This window comes from Muscardinus avellanarius (genome assembly GCF_963383645.1).
Source record: "Muscardinus avellanarius genome assembly, chromosome: 14".
Lineage (NCBI taxonomy): Eukaryota > Metazoa > Chordata > Mammalia > Rodentia > Gliridae > Muscardinus > Muscardinus avellanarius.
Window position 1 is genome coordinate 6,164,596 of NC_137800.1, and position 23,819 is coordinate 6,188,414.

At 48.3% G+C, this 23,819-nt stretch overlaps 1 protein-coding gene across 2 annotated transcripts in view; it reads right to left on the reverse strand.

Annotated features, from left to right (window-relative positions):
* FDFT1 (farnesyl-diphosphate farnesyltransferase 1) overlaps window positions 1–20,888 on the reverse strand; it is a gene marked incomplete at both ends in the record, with an annotated part of 28,442 nt that extends 7,554 nt beyond the window's left edge. The window contains 6 exons of one of the 2 annotated variants that reach the window (XM_080710113.1): window positions 1,639–1,815; window positions 7,839–8,030; window positions 10,127–10,255; window positions 11,802–11,985; window positions 14,001–14,098; window positions 20,790–20,888. In XM_080710113.1, the coding sequence (XP_080566239.1) occupies window positions 1,639–1,815; window positions 7,839–8,030; window positions 10,127–10,255; window positions 11,802–11,985; window positions 14,001–14,098; window positions 20,790–20,888 (879 nt within the window). Of the gene's footprint in view, window positions 1–1,638; window positions 1,816–7,838; window positions 8,031–10,126; window positions 10,256–11,801; window positions 11,986–14,000; window positions 14,333–20,789 lie in introns of those variants that run through there. The other variant, XM_080710112.1, reaches the window with a different exon arrangement.
* Between the last annotated feature and the right edge of the window lie 2,931 nt (window positions 20,889–23,819).

Sequence of the window (23,819 nt, forward strand, 5' to 3'; positions counted from 1 at the left end):
GTAGGGACTGAACCCAGGGATCTCTGAGCTCCATCCCCAGCCCTATTTTATTTTAAACAGGGTCTCACTAGGTTGATGAGTCTCACTCCTTGCGGAGGCCTTCCTTGACCCTGCGATCCTCCTATCTCACTCTCCCAGGTACTGGGAGTACAGGCATGTACCGCCACACCTGGCTCGGTCAGGAATTTTTATTCCGATCATGATTCAAAGCTGGTCAACAGAACAAGATCAAACCAAGTTTTCAAATCAGTTAAAGCCTATGACTTTCCTCACTTGAGTTAGTAACAGGCCATTTGTAACAGCAATTAATCAGGGTAAGCTCCTGGAATACGAAGGGTCTTGGTCTAGCACAGACGCCAGGTGGGCGATGCCGCCTTTCCAGGCAGCCTGGAACAGAATAGATCCGTGAAGAACCCGGATGTTTCCCTGCACTGTTCTGCTTATTTGATCAGAGAAGGTATATTTCCAGAGCAGCACGGGTTTTTGTTGTTTGTTTTCCAAAAAAGGGGACAGTAAACCACATAAATTTGGGATTTTATGGCTCAGAGGTTCAGCTTTTGTTTTCCTGAGTCTAGGAAAAGGGCATAAATAATTGAATGTCTAATAGGCTTTTGGGGGGGGGTGCTAGGGATTGAACCAGGGGCATTCTATCTCCGAGTTACACCCCCAGCCCTATTTTTATTTATTTTTTTAAATTTTGAAACAGGATCTCGCTAGGTTGTTGAGAGTCTCACTACGTGAAGTCCTCAAACCTGCAATTCTATCTCAGCCTCCTAAGTATTAAGATAACAAGTGTGTGCTACCATGCCTGGTTTAATAAGAGTTTTAAATAACAGCTTCACCCAATTTCACCCTCAATTCCTGACTTATCTGGGCTGAGGCCCCTGATTTGATTGGGAGCATAAGAATCTTGCTAGAGCCGGGCGTGGTGGCGCACACTTGTAATGCCAGCATTTGGGAGGCTGAGACAGGATCGCCATCAGCCTCGGCTACTTAGTGAGGCCCTCCACAACTTAGCGAGACCGGAAAAACAAAGAATAAAGAATAGGGTTGCCGGGCGTGGTGGCGCACGCTTGTAATCCCTGCGCTTGGGAGGCTGAGACAGGAGAATGGCACGGGTTCGAAGCCAGCCTTAGCTACTTAGTGAGGCTCTCAGCAACTTAGTGAGACCCTGTTTCCAAATAATATAGAAAATTGGTCTGGGAGTATAGCCCAGAGGTAGAAAGCCTCTGGGTTCCACCTCCAGGACCACCAAAAAAAAAAAAAAAAAAGAAAGAAAGAAAGAAAGAAAGAATATGGTTGAGGGTGTAGCTTGAAGGTAGAATGACCCTAGGTTCAATCCCTAGCACCAAGAAATAAAAAATAAAATGAGGATCTTGCTAGTTTAGAATAACTGGTGGACAAGAGTAGATCCAGAAGATTCTGAAAAAGACTTAACCTTGAGTCTGAGCTGAGAGGTGCCGGGAGGCAAAGGGGGTGTGTGAATCGTCTGCTCCCCAGCAAAGGGACACACACCAGAATCGGCTAAGCTGCCATGTCCCCGAACCCAACAGGGCGACACAGCAACTGCCTTCTCCCATCCTCATGGGCCTTGCCCTCCTTAGCCCTGCCACCCACGCCCACCGCGAGGAGCCACACCTGTGGGATGGCACAGAAGTTAAACACACTCTGGTTCCGGAGCCTCGACAGGTAGGTGATGACGTCCGGGATGTGCTGCAGGGCGTTGGTGATCAGCTCGTTCAGGCACTGCACGGCCAAGTCGATGTTCTCAGGCTTAGCAAAATCCCCCAGCTTCTTAACGTACCTGCTCCAGACCTGCCCAGACACGAAAGCAAGTCAGCAGGTGCACAGGAGAAGCATTCAACCTTCATCAACATCAAATATGTTCTAGCCAGACGTGGTGGTGCATGCTTGTAACTGCAGTATTAGGGGGTTGAGACAGGAGGATCGCAGGTTTGCAGTCAGTCTCAGCTACTTAGTGAGGCCCTCTACAACTTAGTGAGACCTTGTTTCAAAATAAAGAATAAAAAATAGGAAGCCAGGCATGGTGGCACAGCATTCGGGAGACTGAGACAGAAGGATCCGGGTTCGCAGCCAGCCTCGGCCACTTCGTGAGGCCCTATTTCAAAATAAAGAATAAAAAATTGGGCAGGGGGTGTCGCTTGAAGGTAGAACGCCCCTGGGTTCCATTCCCAGTACCAGTACTGCAAAAAAAAAAAAAAAAAGGGATGGGGATGTAGCTCGGAGGTAGAATGTCCCTGGGTTCATCCTCAGTAACACACACACACACACACACACACACACACACACACACACACACACACACACACGTCTGTTCTAAGCTCCAGGTGAGAGCCAGTTCTGATCACTAGGCAAGGTCTAATCACAATGCACACTGGAAAGGTGTCCCTAGAGACAATTAGCGCAGCAGGTACCAAGCAACACCGTAACTAAGACTGCAGATCACGAGGCCTCCTGCTAACCAGAAGGCATCAGTCTACTCCTGGGGAAAACAAGACAAAACCAAAACACCCCAGCTATACACAGCCTCAGCCCCAACAGCACTGCAAGCCAAATGTTAAACATTCTCAAGATGGCCGGACCTCAAAATAGTTAATGATTAACACCCGATTCCTACTGGTAAGAATGCTGTTGAACAAGCATATCTGGTCTAAAAACAAGAGGATCTATACTCTACAAACATCACCTCTCTCTTAGTAACCTGAAAGCAAAACATCCTTAATTCCAACACTGCGACTGGTTTCATGATTTTTCCTGACACATTTAAAGGATTCTCTGAAGCTAGCAAAGACGTCCTTTAATTCTTATTTTAGTAATTCTTGTTTTTTAGGTTTCCTAAAAATAATGCTTGCAACTCTGTACATGTCTCTAAGTGATGAGGCCTAAACAATTTAGAAGATTTTACTGAAAATCATTGGCCATTCCCTCTTAATTTGCACTTAACTGCACTCAGCCTGCGTTGTTGTGCACAACCCAGAGAACCTAATGAACCTGGTGCACTTATCATCCAGCTCGACAATTACTGACATGCGGCTGATTTTGTGCCATCTAAACCCCTGCCCTGGATTATTATTTTTTTGTGGAGCTGGGGATTGAACCCAGGGGTATTTTACCTCCGGGTTAAACCCTCGGCCCTATTTTGTTTTTTACTGCAAAGCAGGAGAATTTATAGATGACATTAAGGGGTCAAACACGAAGTTACAGAAAGCCTCAGTTAGCTCCTCAGTCTGCAAAACTGCCATCCTCCTGTCTCGCCTCCCAAGTACCGGGATTACAGGCATACGCCACAACCGACTCCCTGGATTATTTTCAAGTAAAGCCCTACTATGTCATTCCATCCATAAGTACTTCATTGGGAACTCATAAAAGATGAAGACCTTTCTTCTGGTGTGTGTGTGTCTGTCTGGTCTTACTGGGGATCAAACCCAGGGGTGGCTCTACCTACAAGCCACATCCCCAGTCCTTTTTATTTTCAAAGAGGCTTCACTGAGTCAGTACTGGCCCAGTCTGTGATCCTCCTGTCTGCCCTCAGGTCGTGGGATTGTAGCTGTGCATCCCCAGACTTAGCTGGGAGTCTTTCTTGTGGACATACACCACACCTAAACATCAGCAAAGAATACTTATAGGAGACGGCTAACGTTCAGACTCTGCCGTGTAGCTTCCCCTCACGTGGTCTGTTGAACACACAGCTAAACAAGATCCACACAGCGCACTGTTAGCTCTCTTAACCTTCGGGATCTCTTGTTCTTTTTCTTGCCAGTATCTATTGAAGAAAAAGTTCTTGCCGGGCATGGTGGCGCACGCTTGAAATCCCAGCATTCGGGAAGCTGAAACGGGGATCGCGGTTTGCGGCCAGCCTCGGCTACTTAGTGAGGCCCTTTACAACTCAAGGAGACCCTGTTTCAAAATAAAAAGTAGGGCCAGGGGTGTGGCTCAGAGGTAGAATGTCCCTGGGTTCCACCCCCAGTACGGCAAAAAGAAAGGTTCTTATTTCCTAACAAATTTCTTACATTCCAAATTTTGCTTTTTGCATCCGTGTGGCGCCAGTTAACATCTTCTTTTATTCCTAGTAACTGAAGAGTCTGGCAAGAACTCCTCACTGGTGATCTGTGAACTTCCCCGAAGCATGCCTTAGAGAACTCAGTGCAAGTATTTCCCTAATTTCACGCCAACTAGGTGTGCAGTCTTCAGTGCGATTCTGACACTGCCCATGTACCTGGTGACAGCATCAGAGCCCACAGGTCCAAGACTGCGGTTTCCCATACACACGTCAAGCCCACACTTCTGATAAGCCGGCTTATAAGAAATTGGGGTTCCCACAACCCTTCCTTGGGGTTGTTAGAGCAGTTCACAGAGCTCAGAGAAACACTTTATGGTTGATGGTTTACTATAAAAAGTATCACAAAGGTTGCAGGGCCAGGCATGAAGGGAGGGGGGACTGTTTCCGTGACCCTGGCACCGCCCTCAGGCGCCCATCCAGCTCTCCAGCTCTCTGACCCCTGTCCTTTGGATTTTTAGGGATGTAAACATGGCAGATTAAATTATGGAGCCACTGTTGATCAATCAACTCAGCTTCCTCTCCTCCCCAGAGGCGGGGCTGCGGACGCTGGAAGAGTGGAGTGAAAGTTCCAACCTGCTAATCACATGCTGTTTCCCTTGGCAACTGGCCCTTCCATCCCGAGACCCAGTTACCAGTCACCTCCTTGGGATCATTATTAAGTATTCTAAATCTTAGTATCACACCAGTGACACAAAGTTATTAGCTTTATGCTACAAGACTGATATGATAGTTAGTACTAGAATATCAGTTATTATTCATAATTGAAATATTTATTAAGTTTCAGTTTATCTTACATTTAGCATCCTGCACCTTGCTCTTCTCCCTTGTTACTATAACCTGGGGTGGGAATTGGGGAAGGGCTAACCAAGTGATGTGTCAAGCATGCGCCTACCATCTTTGTGTGTGTGGTACTGGGGGTGGAACCCAGGGCACTCAACCCTCAAGCTACACCCCCAGCCCTACTTTTTATTCTTTATTTTGAAACAGTGAGACCTGCCTCTACCATCTTGTACCCCATTAGGATGTATGACTACAATGCACTAATAAAAAACTTTTTTAAATATGTAAGCTGGAGATGGCGCCATAACAGTTTTTGCAATTCACCTGTGTGGCCATACAATTGTTACCCAACCAGTCTCCTATGGATAGACACTGAAATTATTGAGAAATTTCACTATTGCCCAGTTTCCTTTTTTATTTTTATTTTTGGCAGTGTTGGGGATTGAGCCCAGGTCCTGACACGTGTTAGGCAAGTGTTCTACCCCTGAGCTACAGCCCCAGTCCCAGCCCCAATATCAACTATTTCAAATAATGCTCCAATAAGTAGCTCCCCGTTGGTTCACTGCCAAACTGTCCCTCTTAAGGCTGCAGCAGCGGGTCTCTCCCCAGCTGCACGAGTGCCTACTGCCCCACAGTCCTGCTTAAAGTGTCTTATCAAACAGGGCTTTTTGCCCATCTGATGTAAGAAATGGGATCTTAGAGTATTGGCTTATTTTTCTCTTTTTTTAAAAAAGCTGTTGGCACTGCAGTCAATTTGCACTTTTCATGTGTGTGAGTTGCTGGGGATGAACCCAGGGCCCCACACGTGCTCAGCAAATGATCTTCCCCGGAGCTCCACCCCAGCCCAACTGATTAAGCTAGGCGTTAATCACAGTGCTGGGAGCTGTCTCACCGTGGTCACGCCAGCACCCTGCTCACACCCCCAGCACGTGTGCAGCAGCGTGGCTCTCCCGCCCACGAGTCACACACTCGGCTGGCATCGTCTGTGAGGCAGTGTGTGCGGTGGACAGGCCCCGCCTGGGCTAGGAGGCGGACTCCACTCGGAGGGAAGCATTGATTGGGATGTCCCTGGAGAAGCCCCTTCCAAGGCCGCTCCTCTACAGCGCCTGTACCATAGGAGGCTCAGTGCTGGTCTGGTTCACAGTGGTTTGGGTTTTTTAATATGCATAGTCTAACTGGGGACTGAACCAAGGAACATTCTGCTTCTGAGCTACTATTTTAGCATTTCATAATTTTTTTTTTTTTTTTTTTTTGGTGGTATTGGGGATGGAACCCTTCTACCTCCGGGCTACATTCCCAGACCTATTTTTTTTTTTTTTTTTTAATTCAGAAACAGGGTCTCTTAAGCCAGCGCGGCTGGCTTTGAACCTGTGTGATCCTCCTGTCTCCACCTCCCAAGTGTGGGGATTACAGGCGTGCGCCACCATGCCCAGCTTTTTTTAAAAATTTGAAACAAGGTCTCATTAAGTTGCGTGGGCCTTACTAAGTTACTAAAGCTGGCTGTAAACCTGTAATCCTCCTGTCTCAGCCTCCCAAGTACTAGAATTACAGGTGTGTACCACTACACCTGGCCAGTTCAGAGTGGTTTAAAATGTAAAATTTTCTTACTAGAAGTAAGACTGAGCTGGGCATGGTGGTGTATGTTTGTAATCCCAGCCTTTGGGAGGCTCAGACAGAAGGATCGCGGTTCGCGGCCAGCCTCAGCTACTTAGTGAGGCCCTTTGCAACTCAGTGAGACCCTGATTCAAAATACAGAATAAAAAAATAGGGCAGGGGGTGTAGCTCAGAGGTTGAATGCCCCTGGGCTCCATCCCCAGTACTGAAAGAAAAGAAAAAAAAGACTGAGCATCTTTTTGTGAACTATCTGTTCTTATCTTCTCAATTGTTTTTCTGTAGGGTAGCTGGTCTTTTTCTTAACTTTTTTTTTGTGTGTGTGTGTTTGGTACCAGGGATTAAACCCAGGGGCTTTCTATCTCTGAGCTACATCTCCTTTTATTCTTTATTTTGAAACAAAGTCTTACTAAGCTGCAGAGAGCTTCACTAAGTAGCTGAGGCTGGCCACAAACCTGCAATCCTCTTGTCTCAGCCTCCAAGTACTGTGATTACAAGCATGTGCCACTATACCTGACATCTTTTCTTAACTTTTAGAAGTTCTTTTCATATTAAGAACATAAACTCTTTATCTGCAGTACAAATTGCAAATATTTGTTTCCAACTTTATCACTTTTCTTTTTTTTTAAATGGTACTGGGGACTGAACCCAGGGGTCCTCTACCACTGAACTATACCACCAGCCCTTTTAAATTTTATTTTAAGACAGGATCTCTCTAAGCTGAGCTTGAACTTGTGATTCTCCTGTCTTGCCCTCCTTAGAAGCTGGAATTATAGGGGTGCACATGGTCCCCAGCTCCCTCTCCTCCTCCTTACCACAGAACTCTTCTTGGGAGAATCCATCCCACCTGCAGTCCTCTGGCTATAAGAACAGATTCCGGGAAGGACCCAAGAGCCAAGCCCTTCCCAAGAACATTTTAGTTAAGGTGGCGCATGGGTTATATCTGCCCCTTGAGGAAGTCTGAGACCAAAACATAAGTGAAAGCCAACCACACAGCTTGAATCCTGGATCCAGCCAGCTACCTGAAGAAAACTCAACCGAAACTCTTCTAAACACGTGCTAACGTTGCCAGAGGGCATCTGCCTCGCATGTTCTGTTGCTTGCAACCACAGGCTTTCATGACATGTTTTCAGACACTGAAAATGATTTTTCCCCGCCAGGTGCAGAGGCACATACTATACAACCCAGCGACTCAGAAGGCTAAGTCAGGAGAACTACAAATCTGGGCAACTTAGCAAGACACGCTCTCAAAGTAAAAATGAAAAAGGCTGAGGGTACAGCTCAGAGGCACAACGCCCGAGTCTGAGCCTTAGTATTGGAACAAAAAAAACCCCGAAAACATCACCAGGTGACCTGAACCTGTTACCTCTTGAGGCCAAAACTCTCTTCCTTCTCGTTGGTCTTCCAGATAATCGCGGATGATGTTTGTTTTCTGCAGGAACAGGCCCATCGAGTTGGCTCGCTCCACGTCCTCACCAACTAAGGCGTCTTCGAACTCTGAGGCTGAGAACAGGCGAGAAAGACCGATTCCCACCAGCCCGGCCACGTAGTGACAGTACTGCAAAAGACGATTTTTAAAGGACTTTAGTAATGGAGTTTCCACTGCAAAGGAAACGCCGGGGATCATTATCTACAGAGAGCAGGTTCCAGGAAGAACGTAAAGATTTCATTTTGACCAAAACCCACAAGCGCATACACAGGGACCTAGGCTCATGCACTGAAGATTTAACACCAGCGATCACTGGCTGAGGGGAATGTGGGGTTGGATAACAAAGAAATATGTTCTTTTTGTAAGTACTCTGCAGTGTTCATCCAGATACACATCTTATGAGGCACCGACTACTGTTACATCCACAGGTGGGGAAACTGGAGTCTATTAATTTGTCCAGGATCACTCATCTGGGAAGTCAAGGGCAGGACTTCCAAGGCCAGCATTATTCTGAAGAGTCAGACTTTCAGTTCCCTGCTTGAAACTTTGCAAGTGCGATCTCTGGCTCTCTCACCATTGGCCTTTCGGACTGTTATAACACAGCAAGAAGGCCCGCACCTCCGGAACCTTCTCGGCCTCCAGAACTGTCAGAAGTACTTTTCCTTTTTTTTTTGCAGGTTTTGGGGATGGAATCCGGGGGCATTCGACCTCCGAGCTACACCCCCTGCCCTATTTTTTATTCTTTATTCTGAAACCAGGTCTCACTGTGTAGCAAAGAGCCTCACTAAAGTAGCTGAGGCTGTCCGCAAACCGTGATCCTCTGGTCTCAGCCTCCCGAATGCTGGGATTATAAGCGTGAGCCACCACACCCGGCTTACTTTTCCTTTCTTTATAAATTATCCAGTCAGCCAGGCGTGGTGGTGCACGCTTGTAATCCCCGCGCTTGGGAGGCGGAGCCAGGAGGATCGCGCAGGTTCGAAGCCAGCTGCACTGGCTTAGGAGACCCTGTTTCCAAATAAAAAAGTATAAAAATAGGCCTGGGAGTGTAGCCGGGAGGTAGAAGGGCTTCCAGGAACCCCAGTACCACAAAAAAAAAAAAAAAAAAAAAAAAAACCCTAGTCACTGGTATTCTGTTATATTAACACAAGAAAGACCTAGATAACAACCACATAAAATGAAAGGGAGGGTGTGAAGAAAGCTGAGAGCATATTCCCTCCCTCCCTCCCTCCCTCCCGTCCGTCCTTCCTTCTTTCTCTAGTGCTGGAGGTTGAACCCAGAGCCTCATGTACACCAGGCCAGCACTCTACCACTGAGTTACTACTATGGGCTCCAAGTGTCTTGTTTCCACAAGGAGATGGTGAGAAGGGCAGGAACAAGATACTGGGGAGGTGCTCACCCCTCAGCCTAAAGCCAAAACTACTATCTTTAGGTTCCCATGGGCTGTTCCCTGCTTCTTTTCTTTTCTTTTTTTTTTTTTTTTTTTGCAGTACTGGGGATGGAACCCAGGGGCATTCTACCTTCAAACTACACCCCCAACCCTATCTTTTATTCTTTATTTTGAAACAGGGTCTCACTGAGTTGCAATGGGCCTCACTAATTGCAAAGGGCCTCACTAAGTAGCTGAGGCTGTCCTCGAACCACAATCCTCCGGTCTCAGCCTCCCCAGTGCAGGGATGATAGCATGTGCCCCCGCGCCCCGCGTGCTCCCTGCTTCTAAGGAAGCAGACACATAACGCTGTAATGGCAGGGATGTCTCAGGACACATGGGTCGACTGGGAGAGAGTTTAAAAGTCCTCGTGTTTAAGATGGAGCTGCAAATGACTCGGACACCGACACCTGTGCACATACACCTCTGCTCAGCAACGGAGAAGAAGATAACAAAAACATACTTTAAAAGATTAAAACGGCTGATACTTCTAGATTACCTGATATCATTTGGCCCTTTACAGCAACTTCACAACAAATCAGAGTTAATTTTATAAATTCAACGGACCTTTAGGAAATGTTAATTCAGATGTTGGTTTCATTTGCTAGAAAGCTCTGTAAGGCGTGGATAATGTCATTGACAGATTATTACACCTTAAAACCTGCTAAGTATTTATGAGGAGGCCCCTAAAAACAGGTGAGTCATAAAACCAGAAACCTGGATGTGGCGGACGGCTCCATCCTCCCCACACACTCCCCAAGGCCCCACAGAAACCCCGAGTGTGCTCCAAGACTCTGACCTTGTCCCACTCCCGCTCGGAGGTCACGTGCTTATCCAAAAACTCTGCCATTCCGTTTCCCATTTTCCGGCAAATGTCAGCAATCACTGTTTGATATTTCTCAGCCAGATTTCTAAACTCCAGGGAGATCTGAAACAGGTATCATAAGAAACAGAAAACATGAAGTTATGTACTTAATGTTACCAAAGAGCAACTCACGCCCTTGCAGAGCTTAGAGGCAAGGGAAGCGCTTTTCTTTCTTGATTTTTGGCACTGGGGATGAACCCAGGGGCTTTCTACTTCCGAGCTACTGCCCCAGTGCTTTTGATTTTGATACAGGGCCCTGCTAAGCTGCTAAAGCTGTCCTCACACTCATCTCCCGCCTCGGCCTCCTCAGCAGCTGGGATCATAGGCCTGTGTTACCTCACCCACCTACTGCACAGATACCTTGTTTAATTAAGCTCAAAGTTCAAAGAAGTGTTTACAGGTTATCAAAAGACAATGTAAAACGGCATGAAATTTCTGAAATGAAATGTTAGCAGAGCTGAACGCAATACTAGAAGCGGTGAACAGACGCTCTTAAAGATCACAAGTATGAGATTAATTGGCCTGAGGGACACCAGCTGGGCCCAGAGTGCCGCTGGAACTCAAGAGGCCTGAGATGTCAGGCTTCTCTGACCATGAGTTTTTGAACTCAAAATACCCATTAAAATCCAGCCAGTCTTTCTAGAACTCTGTTCTTTCCAGAATAGCTGCTCCAAGCCAAAGCCAAACGGTAACTCCTATGGCGAACCCAAACAAACTACAACTCAACCCAGCGCCATCCGGATCCCAGACTGCCCTGGACTCCCTCTGCCACAGCTCCGTGGCCAGACCATTTCTATTTATAAGGCAGGCCGACGAGGGCAGTAGGAGCTTAGATTATGGGGGGAAAAAAAAAAAATACTCCAAAACAAACACTTCCACTTTCCAATCTGACCTAACTCTGTCAACAACATAATTATGTAATCCAAGGGGAAAAAAAAGAAAATAAAGATATCCAAGAAAAAGCAGTAATGCTGGGCTCTACATTTTCTGATATCTGAGGGAAGGAGCAGGCTTTGCCAGCTCCGTGTCTTCTTGCCCAGTTCGTAACTTTTCCGGGCACAAGAAACTCTGCCATGGAAAGTGAGCCAGGAGGGCCCTGCCACCCTCTGGAGACCTCCGTGGCAGACTCGGAGGTACTGGGATCACTTTCTGGCTATTCCAAGGACATGAAGTCAGGATACCGCAGTAAGTCCCTGGAGTAACAAGAAAGGACAAATCCCTCAATGTGGGTGAAGGGATAAAACCCTCACGGTCGCACTCATCTTTCCATGGGAATAAACGTCAGCCTTCCAAAGAACATACAAGCAGGGACAGTAGTTAATGCTCTCCTAACAGCTTTACCTAGTCTGACTCTTAAGGCTCACAACGCTGAGATAGATACATTACTGTCTCCAGTGTATAGATGGAGAAACAGGCACAGGGAGGCTATGTAGGTTATCAGTTGATAAGTCGAGATTCCGGTCCAGCGTGGCTCCGAGGCCTCAGCTGCTGGCCTTCCCAAGGGCCGCGCCATGCTGACCTCAGGCTGCACCTCTGTCTACAGCTGAGGGTACCTGACGGCTACACGACCCATTACAACCAGGTGTGCAGAGGAGACGGGGTCCACTACCGTGGGGAAGTCCTCCAGCACTTGTCGGTCCTTCTCCTTGCTCTCCGTGAACCGCCAGTCGGGTTCATAAAGGAAAGTGTGAAAGTTCTGCAGTAGTGGGACCTTCTTCTCCAAATTGATGCTCATGTCATCTTCCAGAGTGTCCAGAGCGCGGAGAACCAGATAAAATATGCACACTGCATGTCTGCGAAAAAGGGGAAACCGGTACCATACTGGAGCCAGCAACCAGAGATTTTATTTATTTATTTATTTATTTACGTATTTTTTAGTGTGTGTGTGTGTGTGTGTGTGTGTGTAGTACTAGGGATGGAACCCAGGAGTATTCTACCTCCAAGCTACACCCCCAGTCCTATTTTTTATTCTTTTTTTTTTTTTTTTTTTTGGTGGTACTGGGGTTCCTGGAAGCCCTTCCACCTCGGGGCTACACTCCCAGACCTATTTTTACATTTTCATTTTGGAAACAGGGTCTCCTAAGCCAGCACGTGGCTGGCTTCGAACCTGCGCGATCCTCCTGTCTCCGCCTCCCAAGCACGGGGATTACAAGCGTGCGCCACCACGCCCAGCTTATTCTTTATTTTGAAACAGGGTCTCATTGATTTGCAAAGGGCCTCAGTAGCTGTCCGCAAACCACCATCCCCCTGTCTCAGCCTCCCAAGTGCTGAGATTACAAGCGCGCCACCACACCCGGCTCAGAGATATTTTAAAATGACATCTAGATTGTACCAGGCCATTGTCTTCCTTTCTTTTTCTTTGGGGAAAGAACTAGGGGCATTTTACCCCTGAGCTATACTCCAGCACTATTATTATTATTATTATTATTGTTATTGTTATTGTGTGTGGGGGTCTGGGATGGAACCTAGGGGCATTCGACCCCCGAGCTACACCCCCTGCCCTATTTTTTATTCTTCATTTTGAAAGAGAATCTCACTAAGTTGAGGACGGCCTCACTGAGTAGCTGAGGTCATCCACAAACCGTGATCCTCTGGTCTCAGCCTCCCGAATGCTGGGATTACAAGTGTGCGCCACCACACTGGGCTCCTATTTTGTTTTTATTTTTTAAACAGGGCCTCATTAAGTTGCAGAGGCTGGCTGCAAATCTGTGATCCTCCTGTCCCAGCCTCTCAGGTTCTGGGATTATAGGCGTGTGCCACCACGTCCGGCTCGTGGCGGACCACTTTCTAAACCACCTTCCACCCTTTATTCTTACATTCGTGATTTTTTTTTAAATGGAAACACACCTTCTGTAGTTATTTAGAAAACACCCAATCAAACCCTACTAGGTGGCCGTCCCTTCTGCTCCCAGAATCAGCTACATTTGAGTAATGCAGAAAAAGTGCACTGACCTAAAGCCCCAATGTTTAGACCCAACTAATAGAAAAGAAAGTCAAAAGACATAGTAACTTCTCCGCATAAACACTAGTATAGAGAAAGGCAACTGGTGTAAATCCACGTGTAACCTGCACAGCGGCAGCTCTGAAGAATGACCGCCACGTGCTAGGAATTTGAAGTGGCCTAAGCAGGGCCAAGAAAAGCCTGAGCTGCTCAGAGAAGACCAGCTGCCAGGACTAAAAAAAGCTAATAAACACTACCATCCCCCGCAGGCACGCTGGTGGACGCCAGGTGCCCGGGAGGGCATTGTAAAGTAAACACAGGAGCTGGCACAGCTGGCGGCAGGCCTGGAATCCCACTGCTTGGGAGGCTGAGACAGGAGGGGCACAGGTTTCATCAGCAAGTTAACAAGACTGTTTCAAAATAAAAAAAATAAAGCTGTGGCACACATCTGTCATCCCAGTTCTTGAGAGAAAGACAGGAGAATCGCCAGTCTCAGCAACCTAAGTGAGGTTCTCAGCAATTTAGAGACAGTTTCCAAATTTGAAAAAATAAAATAGGGCTGGGGGTGTAGCTCGGAGGTAGAATGGCCCTGGGTTCCATCCCCTGCACCCAATAAATAAATAAATAAATAAATAAATAAATAAATAAATAGGGCTGAGCGTGTAGCTCAGAGGCCAAAATACGTAAGTAAACAAACACAGGGGCGTCGCCACTCCCACCGTTACATTTCCTTCACGCAGGAAGGGCTAATTCTGGGAAGGCCACGGCAAGGAGCCCCACATGCCAACTGCTGGGCCGGAGAGTAGCTCCAGCGACCCAAGGGCCCCGGAAAAGCCCTCCCCCCAAGTCCGAGCCTCGGCCGCTCACCGGATTTCCCCGTCCAGCGCCTGGATGACCGCTGAGAAGCTGCGGCTGGTCTGATTCAGATATTTGTAGCAAGTTTTCAAACTGCTGCTGAGCGAGTCCTGCGGACAGAGGAGACACACGGCCGTAGAGGTCGAGGAGCAGCCGTGGGCGAGGCACGGGGGCAGGCGGCCGGCCGCCGGGCTCCGCGGCCGGGCCCAGTCTCTGGGGGGCCAGGCGGCCGGAGACACGGGGCAGCCGCGTGCGCCCGGGCCCCTGGGCGCCGCGGCGGGGCTCAGCACCAAGGTGCGCTTGAAGAGGGCCATCGCCTTGGTGCTGCAGGCGGCTGCGGCCATGGGAACCGCGGATCCACGCGAGTCCTTCCTCCATAGACCCCGGAGGAGTTGCGAGGCGCCCACCCAGGGGCGCGGCCGCGCTCCCAGTACGCGAACTCGACCCGCGCAGGCGGAGCCCGGGGAGGCCGCCCCGCCCACGCCGAGCCCCGCCCACGCCGAGCCCCGCCCCCGCCGGGACCCGCCCCCTTATGGCCCCGCCCCCGCCGGCCCGCTGGGGCTGGGAATCCCGCCCCGCCCGCCGCCTGCCTTCCTCTCGCGGGAACCCCGCCCACCTCTGGGAAGCCCGATCTTTCTCCCTGGGGCAGTCCCTCCTCTTCCCAACTGGCACTGGACTTTACTTCTTCCATGTCGGTCTCTATGTCACCGTCACCCAATCTTTGCCAGAATCCCCTCCACCTAAACCACCCGGTCACTCTGACCGGTCTTGGGCAGGAATCCAGCTAGCTCCTCTGGCCACCAATACCCTTTGCCCTCTGATGTTTCTTCTCTTTTTGTACTGGGATTGAGCTACATCCTCAACTCTTTTTATTTTATATCTTGAACAGTGTTGTTTTTATTTTTACGGTATTGGGGGTTGAACCTAGGGGCATTCTACTTCCAAGCTACACCCCCACACCTATTTTTTATTCTTTATTTGGAAACGGTCTCACTAGGTTGCGGAAGGTCTCACTAAGTAGCTGAGGCTGGCCAGGAACCTGCGATCCTCCTGTCTCAGCCTCCAAGTACTGGGATTACAAACATGCGCCACCTTCTGTAACCTGTAACAGGGCAGTGGGGATAGTACTGATAAGAATACTTTTGATAATAGTGAAGATAACAGTACTTCTTTCAGGTTGTAGTCAAAATTGACCGTAGTAAGTTACAGAAGCGGCCACAAAAGCTCCTGCTATTCTCATTAGGAGGGGGAGTCTTCTCTACTTCCTTGAATCTGGGCTCCCCCTGTGACTTTTGGGGGCTAACTGGACAGTCGCAAAGCCACTCAGGCTTATAAAGGACGAGAGCACCGGGTCTGGATAATGAGAAAGCATCTTTCCTGACACTCCAGTTCCAGCCCGCCAGCCACAAGCCAACCTGCCAGCAGAACAGACCCTAGGGAACTCAGCCAGGGTGACCGGGACCGGGAGAATTCCCAGTTTGCCCAGAGAACTGCGCAGTAGACACAGTTGTTAGGTTAAGTCACTAGGTTTACCGTGTGTGTGTGTGTGTGTGTGTGTGTGTGTGTGTGTGTGTGTGTTTTACTGGAGATGGAACCCAGGGGCATTCTACATCTGAGCTACACCCTCAGCCCTATTTTTCATTCTTTATTTTGAAACAGGGCTTCACTAAGTAGCTGAGGTTGGCTGTGAACCTGTGATCCTCCTGTCTTGGCCTCCCAAGTACTGGGATTACCAGCATGCGCCACCAAGCCCAGCGTATTTTAAACTTTGAAACAAGGTCTCACCAAGTTTCTGCAGGTTTTGTTTAGTTGCATAGGCTGGCCTAGAACCTGCGATGCTCCTGTCTTAGCCTTCCAAAAACTGGGATTACAGGTGTGTGCCACCTCACCTGGCTGTCAATTAGCTTTTATTGAGTTCAAAACAAAACAAAAACTTTATCCCAAAACTTAGTGACTTAATTCTGGAGTTTGGCTGTAATTTGTGACCGTATAGGCGCACATGCGTGCACGTGTATTCCTGAGGCTAGAACTCAGTGTCCCACGCCTGTAGGCAAGCGCTCTTCCGCTAAGCTACGTCCTCATCCTTTTTACTTTGAGACAGGGTCTTGCTAAATTGCCCAGACTGGTCTCAAACTTGCTCTTCTCCTCCTCAGCTTCCCAAGTACTGAGGTTACAGGTTGTGTACCACCAGGTGCCTGGCCATGTGAGTGTACTTTACACTACTGAACTACTTAAAAATGGAAAAGTGGTAAATTTTGTTATGAATATTTTACTCCAATTAAAAAAAAAAAAAAGCCAGGCCTCTTGGTGCATGCTTGCAGTCTTGCAGTCCCAGTATTTGGGAGGCTGAGACAGGAGGATCATGATTTGCGGACAGCCTCAGCTACTTAGTGAGGCCCTTTGCAACTCAGTGAGAGTCTGTTTCAAAATAAAGAATAAAAAATAGGGCTGGGGGAGTATCTCCGAGGTAGAATGCCCCTGGGTTCCACCCCGAGTACCGCAAAAACAAAACAAAACAAAAAAAACAAACAAAAAAAAACACACACTTGTAATCCCAGTACTTGGGAGGCTGAATCAAGAAGATTGATGGTTCGCAGCCAGCCTCAGCAAAATTTGAGGCCCTTTGCAATTTAGTGAGACCCTGTTTCAAAATAAAGAATAAACAGGGCAGGGGTATAGCTCAGAGGTAGAATGTCTCTGGGTTCAGCCCCTGGTACAAAATAAAATAAATAAAAAGCTGATACACTGAGCTAACGCCAAGAGCTTAGGATAGGTCTTGGTGAACAGTAAATCAATAGATACTATTATTCCCACTCCCCTGCCCAATGCTGTTCCAAAGCTACTGCTTTTATCATGGTCCAGCTCTGCCTTTGACCATCACCTACTCAAGTGAGCCCGCTTCTGGGTGAGCCCCTACATCGACTATTTTCTTTCTTTCTTTCTTTCTTTCTTTCTTTCTTTCTTTCTTTCTTTCATCTATCTATTTATTTATTTATTTTTGCAGTACTGGGGATGGAGCCCAGGGGCATTCTACCTCCAAGCTATACCCCTGGTCCTATTTTTTAGTCTTTATATTTTTTTGAAACAGGGTCTCACTGAGTTGCGGAGGGCCTCACTAAGTAGCTGAGGCTGTCTGCCAACCGTGATCCTCTGGTCTCAGCCTCCTGAACGCTGGGATTACAAGCGTGTGCCACCACGCCCGGCCTTATTTTCTACTTCTAAATTACCCACACACACAGAGACACACGCTTCCCTCCAGGGCTGGGGTTCTGTCACTCCACACACAATCCCTGGCTTTTAGCATTTCCCCACTGAAAGAGAAAAACAATATTCCCCATTTCCTCCCTATAGTCCCAAACTAATGCTACTTATAAGGTGCTATACCCTACAAACCCCTTTCCCCTTTGCTTCTGAACCCCTCCCCCCAAAAAATTTCCACAGCATTAAAATGCCCTGAAATCAACATCGCCTTTAGGTCACTTGGCAATCGTTAGGATATCTTCCTTCTGTACTCCTGTTCTCCATTAGACTGTCTAGCATGGACATTCTCCACTCTGGGGCCACCACACAAATGTGTGTCCAACTTTTAGCTGGATCTGGTCAGCTTGCTGCTTAAGAGGCCTTTGTGGCCCATTACTTTGGGGTAAGAGGCACAGAAGGGTTGAGAGAGACCAGTTAGGAGCAAGAGTCAAACCCAGCTCTGCCACTCGATGGCCACTGGACCTTAGGCAACTGAGCCCTCTCTAAGCCAGTTTCCTCATCTATAAAGTAGAAAAAATAAGCCGGGCATGGGTGGTGTACCCCTGTAATCACAGTACTTAGGAGGCTGAGACAGGGGGATGGCAGGTTTGAGACCAGCCTCAGCAAGACCCTATTTCAAAATAAAAAGAGCTGAGGATGTAACTCAGAAGTAGTATGGCCCTGGGTTCAATACCCAGTACCAATAAATAAATAAATAGAAAAATAATACTGGCTCCCTCAAAGGGTTACTGGATATTTAAATAATAATCAATGTTAGGTATTTAAAACAGTGCTTGGCACACAATAAGAGCTCAATAAACATTAGCCAATTATAATAATATAATAATATAATAATGATACCTTCTGGCTAAAATGTAAATACCTAGGTTTCAAAAGACCTTCAGCAGGGCACCATCATGGAAGAACAGGTCCTAAATAGGTGGATGAGAAAGCTGGGCTGACCACAGTCTGAGTCCCCAGTGTGAGGCGACTGAGAACTTAATAACACTGATACAGGCAGGAAGAGTTTTAGATGTGGAAAAGGGCTTCTGTTTTTGTTTTGTGGTGCTCGGGATTGAACCCAGGACCTCATGCACATGCAGTGATTATGCACTCTGCCCCTGAGCTATACCCCCCAAACCAAATTTAAGGGGAAAAAAAAGCAAATATAGCAAACAATAAATATATTTAACAAATATATTTAATCTAAGAAATAGATACCAATCTGTTTATATTATTTTCGGCATTTTTCTATTTGTTGGAAATATTTTGTAATTAAAAACTGTGTGTGTGTGTGTGTGTGTGTGTGTGTGTGTATTCTACGGGGGACTGAACCCAAAAGCATTCTACCTTTGAGCTATATACCCCAGACCTATTTGATTTGATTTTTTTAATTTGAAAACAAAGTTTTACTAATTTTTTTTTGGGGGGGGTACTGGGGACTGAACACAGGGCAATTCTATTTCTGAGCTACATCCCAGCCCTTTTTATTTTATTTTGAAACAGGGTCTTATTAGGTTGCTGAGGCTGGCCTCAAACCTACAATCCTCCTCTCTCCGCTTCTCAAGTACTAGGATTATAGGTGTGTACCTTGGCGCCCAGCAGACACTGAATAATTTGGATTGTAAAATACTGATTCTTCATTTTAAGTCACAGATCCCTGGACAAATCTGACAATAGTGAACACTTCCCCCAATGCACAAATGTACATTAACAAATACAGGTTACCTATCTCTTTTCTGAAATGCATTCCATATTTCACAATCTCTGCCTCCAAGTGACATATCTTGGGAATGGTGCCCAAGTCTAAGGATAAAATCCATCCATGCGTCATATACACTTTATACACACAGCCTGAAGTCATTTTAAACAATATTTGTAGTATACCCATGTTCTGACTACACCTGTCATATGAGCTCAGGTGTGGAATTTTCCACTTGTGGGTATCAAAAATCTGAGTTTGGGAACACAAACCAAAATACAAATAACCACAATGCATAACTATGGGACTTCTGTAAGGTAAAAGAGTACTAGAAAAAGCAAGGTAGTTGAGGGAAATTCATAGGTAATCGGAAGACATCTCAGAGCCAAGCATGGTGGCACAGGCTTGTAATCCCAGTACTTGGGAGGCTGAGACAGGAGGATGACAGGTTTAAGGTCAGCCTCAGCTACTTAGTGAGGCCCTTCACAATTTAGTGAGACATTGCTTCAAACTCAAAAATAGGGATGGGGGTGTAGCTCAGAGGTAGAACATCACTGGGTTCAATCCCTAGTACAGCAAAGAAAGACATCTCAGGATACTACCTAGGAACCATTTTTATTTTGTGGTACTGGAGACTAAACCCAGAGCCTGCACACATGCTACCACTGACCTATGTCCCTGGACCTTTTTGTTTGTTGTTGAACACACGGTCTTGCTAATTTCTCTGACTGGCCTCAAACTTGTGAGCCTCCTGATTCAGCTTTCCAAATAACTGGGATTACAAGTGTGTACCACCATTTATAACACTTGATTGGCCTGATAAGATGCTGAGCAATCTGTGTCCCATTTGTATATATTCCAGATTATCCTGCCAGCTACACTGCACCCATAGGGTACCAACATCAGAACGGGTGTTCAGTAAGTGCCTGCCAAATGGTCAGGGGAGGCAGCACTGGCTGGAACTACACATGAAAGAATGAGAAGTCTAAGTTATGAGATTAAAAAACTGAAGTGTTTTAATAAAACCAAGAGAACATTTAAACAAAGGACCGTATTTGGTAATTCTATTGGGAAGAAAAATTAAACGCTTTTGATGTAATCCACTAATTCAACTGATTGTGTCTATTCATTCAATAACTATGTAAGAGTATTTTTCTTGTTGGAATAAACATCTTCATAAATTTCCATTTATTTAAAAGTACAGGGAACTATAAAGCAGAAGAAATATCAATAAAACCAAGTCCTGGCCTTCAAGCAGCCAATATGTCTGTCTAGCCAATACACAGGCACATAGATATCTAATAAAAAAAAAAAAAAAACCGGAAGAGTAGGTTGTTACCAAAAACTCAAGAAGCACTGAGAAAAACGTCTGGCGGCTGCAGGAAGCAGGGAAGATTCTGGAGATGATATACTAAAAACCGGGAGTAGATTCCATTCCAGGAAAGGTATTCACGTGATAGGATCTGCATCAATCGTTATGCTAAAAGAAATTTCATCTCACTCTTTAACCTGCCCCTACCCACCTACGCTCGCGGGGACCCGTTTGCTGGACCATAGATAAATGTAAATGCCCGCGGAGAAGGAGCCGGGAACCCAGCTACTGGGGCAGCGGCGGTGTGGCCGCCAGAGGGTTCAGCACCGCCAGCCCGCGGGGGCGCGGGAAGGGCTGTCAAGCGCGCAGCCTCCCGCGCACGCGCTTCGGGCGTGGGGCGCCCTCGCCCAGCCCCGGCCCCGGCCCCGGTCCCGGCCCCCTCCCCGGCCCCGACCCCGACCCCGGCCCCGGCCCCGGCCCCCGCCCCGACCCCGGCCCCCGACCCCGCCCCAGCCCGCCGGCCGGGATGCTCGGAGGCTCGGCCCACCTGGTCCATCTTGGGTATCACCTTCCACCTGCCCCCCATCCGGAAGCGCAGCAGGTTGTAGAACTCCTCCGGGTGGCCCAGGCACTTCACGAACTCCATGACGCCGGCGGGGCGGACCGCGGGGCCTCGCCGCTCACCTCTCGGGATCTCCGGCTCGCACCGGCCGGCGCTCGGCGGAGGTGAGGCGGAGGCCGCGCGGCGGGAGGGCGGGCGGGAGGCGGGACCAACGCGCCAAGCCCCGCCCACAGCCCGCCCACTTCAACGAGTCGCGGGCGCTCGCGTCGCCACCCGGGGCTCGCGGAGTGGACTGACGGGCTCTGATTGGCCAGCGCCGCTCGCCCCAGGAAGACACCGACCAATCGCCGGAGGGATGGGGCTGGCGTGACGACCACGCCCCAGAAGCTCATTGGAGGGCTGAAAGAGGCCGGCGAGCGGGATTGGTGTGCCAACCCGGGCCTTTGTTTTCCTGTGTGCCGGGCCCGCGGCGCACCGGAGTTCGAGTCGGCGAAGCGGGCTCGGGCGGCTCGTCCGAGGGCTGGGCGGAGACTGGCGGGCGGTTGGCGTGGGGTCGAACGCGGCCCAGAGATGGTGCTGTGTCTTCCCGCCCGTCGGCTTAGGTCTTCCGGGCCGCTCGGGCTCGCGGGCTGCGATCAACCTTCCCCAGTTAGGAACTGAAACTTTTTTTGTGTGTACTGGGTATTGAACCCGGGGGCATTCTACCTCTGAGCCACACCCCCAGCCCGATTTTTTTCTTTAGTTTCAAACAGGGTCTCACTAAGTTGCAGACAGCCTAAGTAGCCGAGGCTGGCACAAACCTACAGTCCTCCTGTCTCGGCCTCCCAAGCACTGGGATTACGAGTGTATGCCACCTTGCCCAGCTCGAACTGGAACTTTTAATACTTTAGAGACATCCAGTTTTAAGAGATGTAAAAGTATGAGGAAGTAGGGCAGATTTTAATAAAAGTAAGTAAAAAGGGTTTAGATACAGGTCTGTGGAGTTGATTGTAGCCACAAAGCAATCGTCTAAAAACAGAGAACAGAAATGGGCATGGTGACACATGTGTGTAATCCCAGTACTTGGGAAGCTGAGATAGGAGGAGCACAGGTTCGAAGATAGCCTCAGCTATTTAGTGAGGTTCTCAGCAACTTAGACCCTATTTCAAAATTAATCTAAGCCAGGCGTGGTGGCGCACGCTTTTTATCCCAGCATTCGGGAGGCCGAGACTGGAGGATCTTGGTTCGCAGACAGCCTCAGCTACTAAGTGAGGCCCTCTGCAACTCAGTGAGACCTGGTTTCAAAATAAAGAATTAAAAAAAAAAAAGGGCAGGGGGTGTAGCTCGGAGGTAGAATGCTCCTGGGTTCCATCCTCAGACCCAAAAAAAAAAAAAAAAAAAAAAAAACTAATAAAATTAAGGATGGTAATGTAGCTCAGAGGTAGAATGCCCCTGAATTCAATCCCCAGCACCACATACATAAGTAAATAATAAATATAAGAACACAGAGACCCAAGAGGAGAGGTGCCTTAGAACACAGGGCCTAGGATGCCCAGTCAACGATACCTGGTGGTTTTTGATGCCATAGATTATAATAGCACATTTTACCCTGTGTTCTAAGGAATAGTAAAGAGAAAATGGGTTTCATGGTAAGATTAGATTTGGAAGCACCAGGCAGAGAAATACAAGTGTGTTACTGTGGGGGACACCTCGGAGCCTTCGGGAGCCTTCGGGAGCTCCGAGTGGGAGCTTCTCAACGCTATTTCACCCTTGTTGATATGCAGGTACTCCTAGCAATGCTTCTTCTTGGGTCACATGTCCAGAGCCAAAGCGGCCAAGGGAACCTGGCTCTCGGGGACGCTCCCCTAGCCACTTCCTGGGGGCAGTTGTGCCCCATGGATAGGGCTGTAATGGCTGGGCAGAGTGGTACGCGCCTTAATCCAGCGAGCCAGGCCTGCAAGTGCAAGGACAACCTGGGCACCTTGGCCAAGACCCTCTCAAAATGAAAACTAAAAAGGGCTAGCGAGATAGCTCAGTGGCCCTGGGATCAGTCATCACTCACCAGAAATGGCGGGCGGGCTACAGTGTAGTGGATAGAAAGCGCATAGCTGTTATGAAAGCCTGTGTCGCAGCCTTAGCCCATGCTGGTGGCCTTGGAGTTGATCAGTAAAATGGGCCACGAGGGTGAAGTGAGGAGGTGACCAATGATGGGGTCACTGTCCTTGCCCAGAGATCAGCATCTGGGCTGCCCTTCCCATGTGAGGCCGCAGTGACGAGGTGCCATCTGCAAGCTAGAGAGGGGCACTTATGGGGCAACCTGAGCAGCCTGGGGCTCGGACTTCAGCTTCCAGAGCTGTGAGAAATAAGTCTATCAACTCACCCTGTCTACGGCTTTTTTTTTTTTTTTTAGTGTCAGCCTGAAGCAAGGCAGCACTCTGGACCTTGCTCACTGTGTGACCTCAGCTACTTGCCGGCTCGATTTCAGTTTTCTCATCCATACGATAAGGACAGTCAGAACAAGCACCTGTCTCAATGGGTGGTTGACAAGATTATACACAAGAACTAGGTGGTGAGCACCGGCATAGGAGCACTAGGGGTGAGCACTAGTGCAGAGGGAGTACTCATGCAGGGGAAGAACTCAACACGGTGGGCATTCAGTGTGGGAGAGTACTCTATACAGTGGGAGCACTCCCTGTGAGCCTCGAGGCACAGTGAGCTTCCCATGTGGGGGGAGCACTTAACGAGGAGAGTACTCAGTGTGTGGGAGCATTTACTACAGGTGAGTCTTGAGGCACAGTGAGCACCCCCATGTGGGGGGAGCACCCAGTGTGAGGGAGCACTCCGGCAGGGGAGCACTCAGTGTGAGGGAGCACTCTGGCAGGGGAGCACTCTGGCAGGGGAGCACTCAGTGTCATTCGGCTTATATTAACTGTTACACAGAGAATCAGCCTGCTGTGAAGCAGTTTCCCCTGCCATTGACAGCTCCACTCTTAATAATTTCAGACAGAAGAGAGTAAAGGGAAGCCGCAGCCGTGT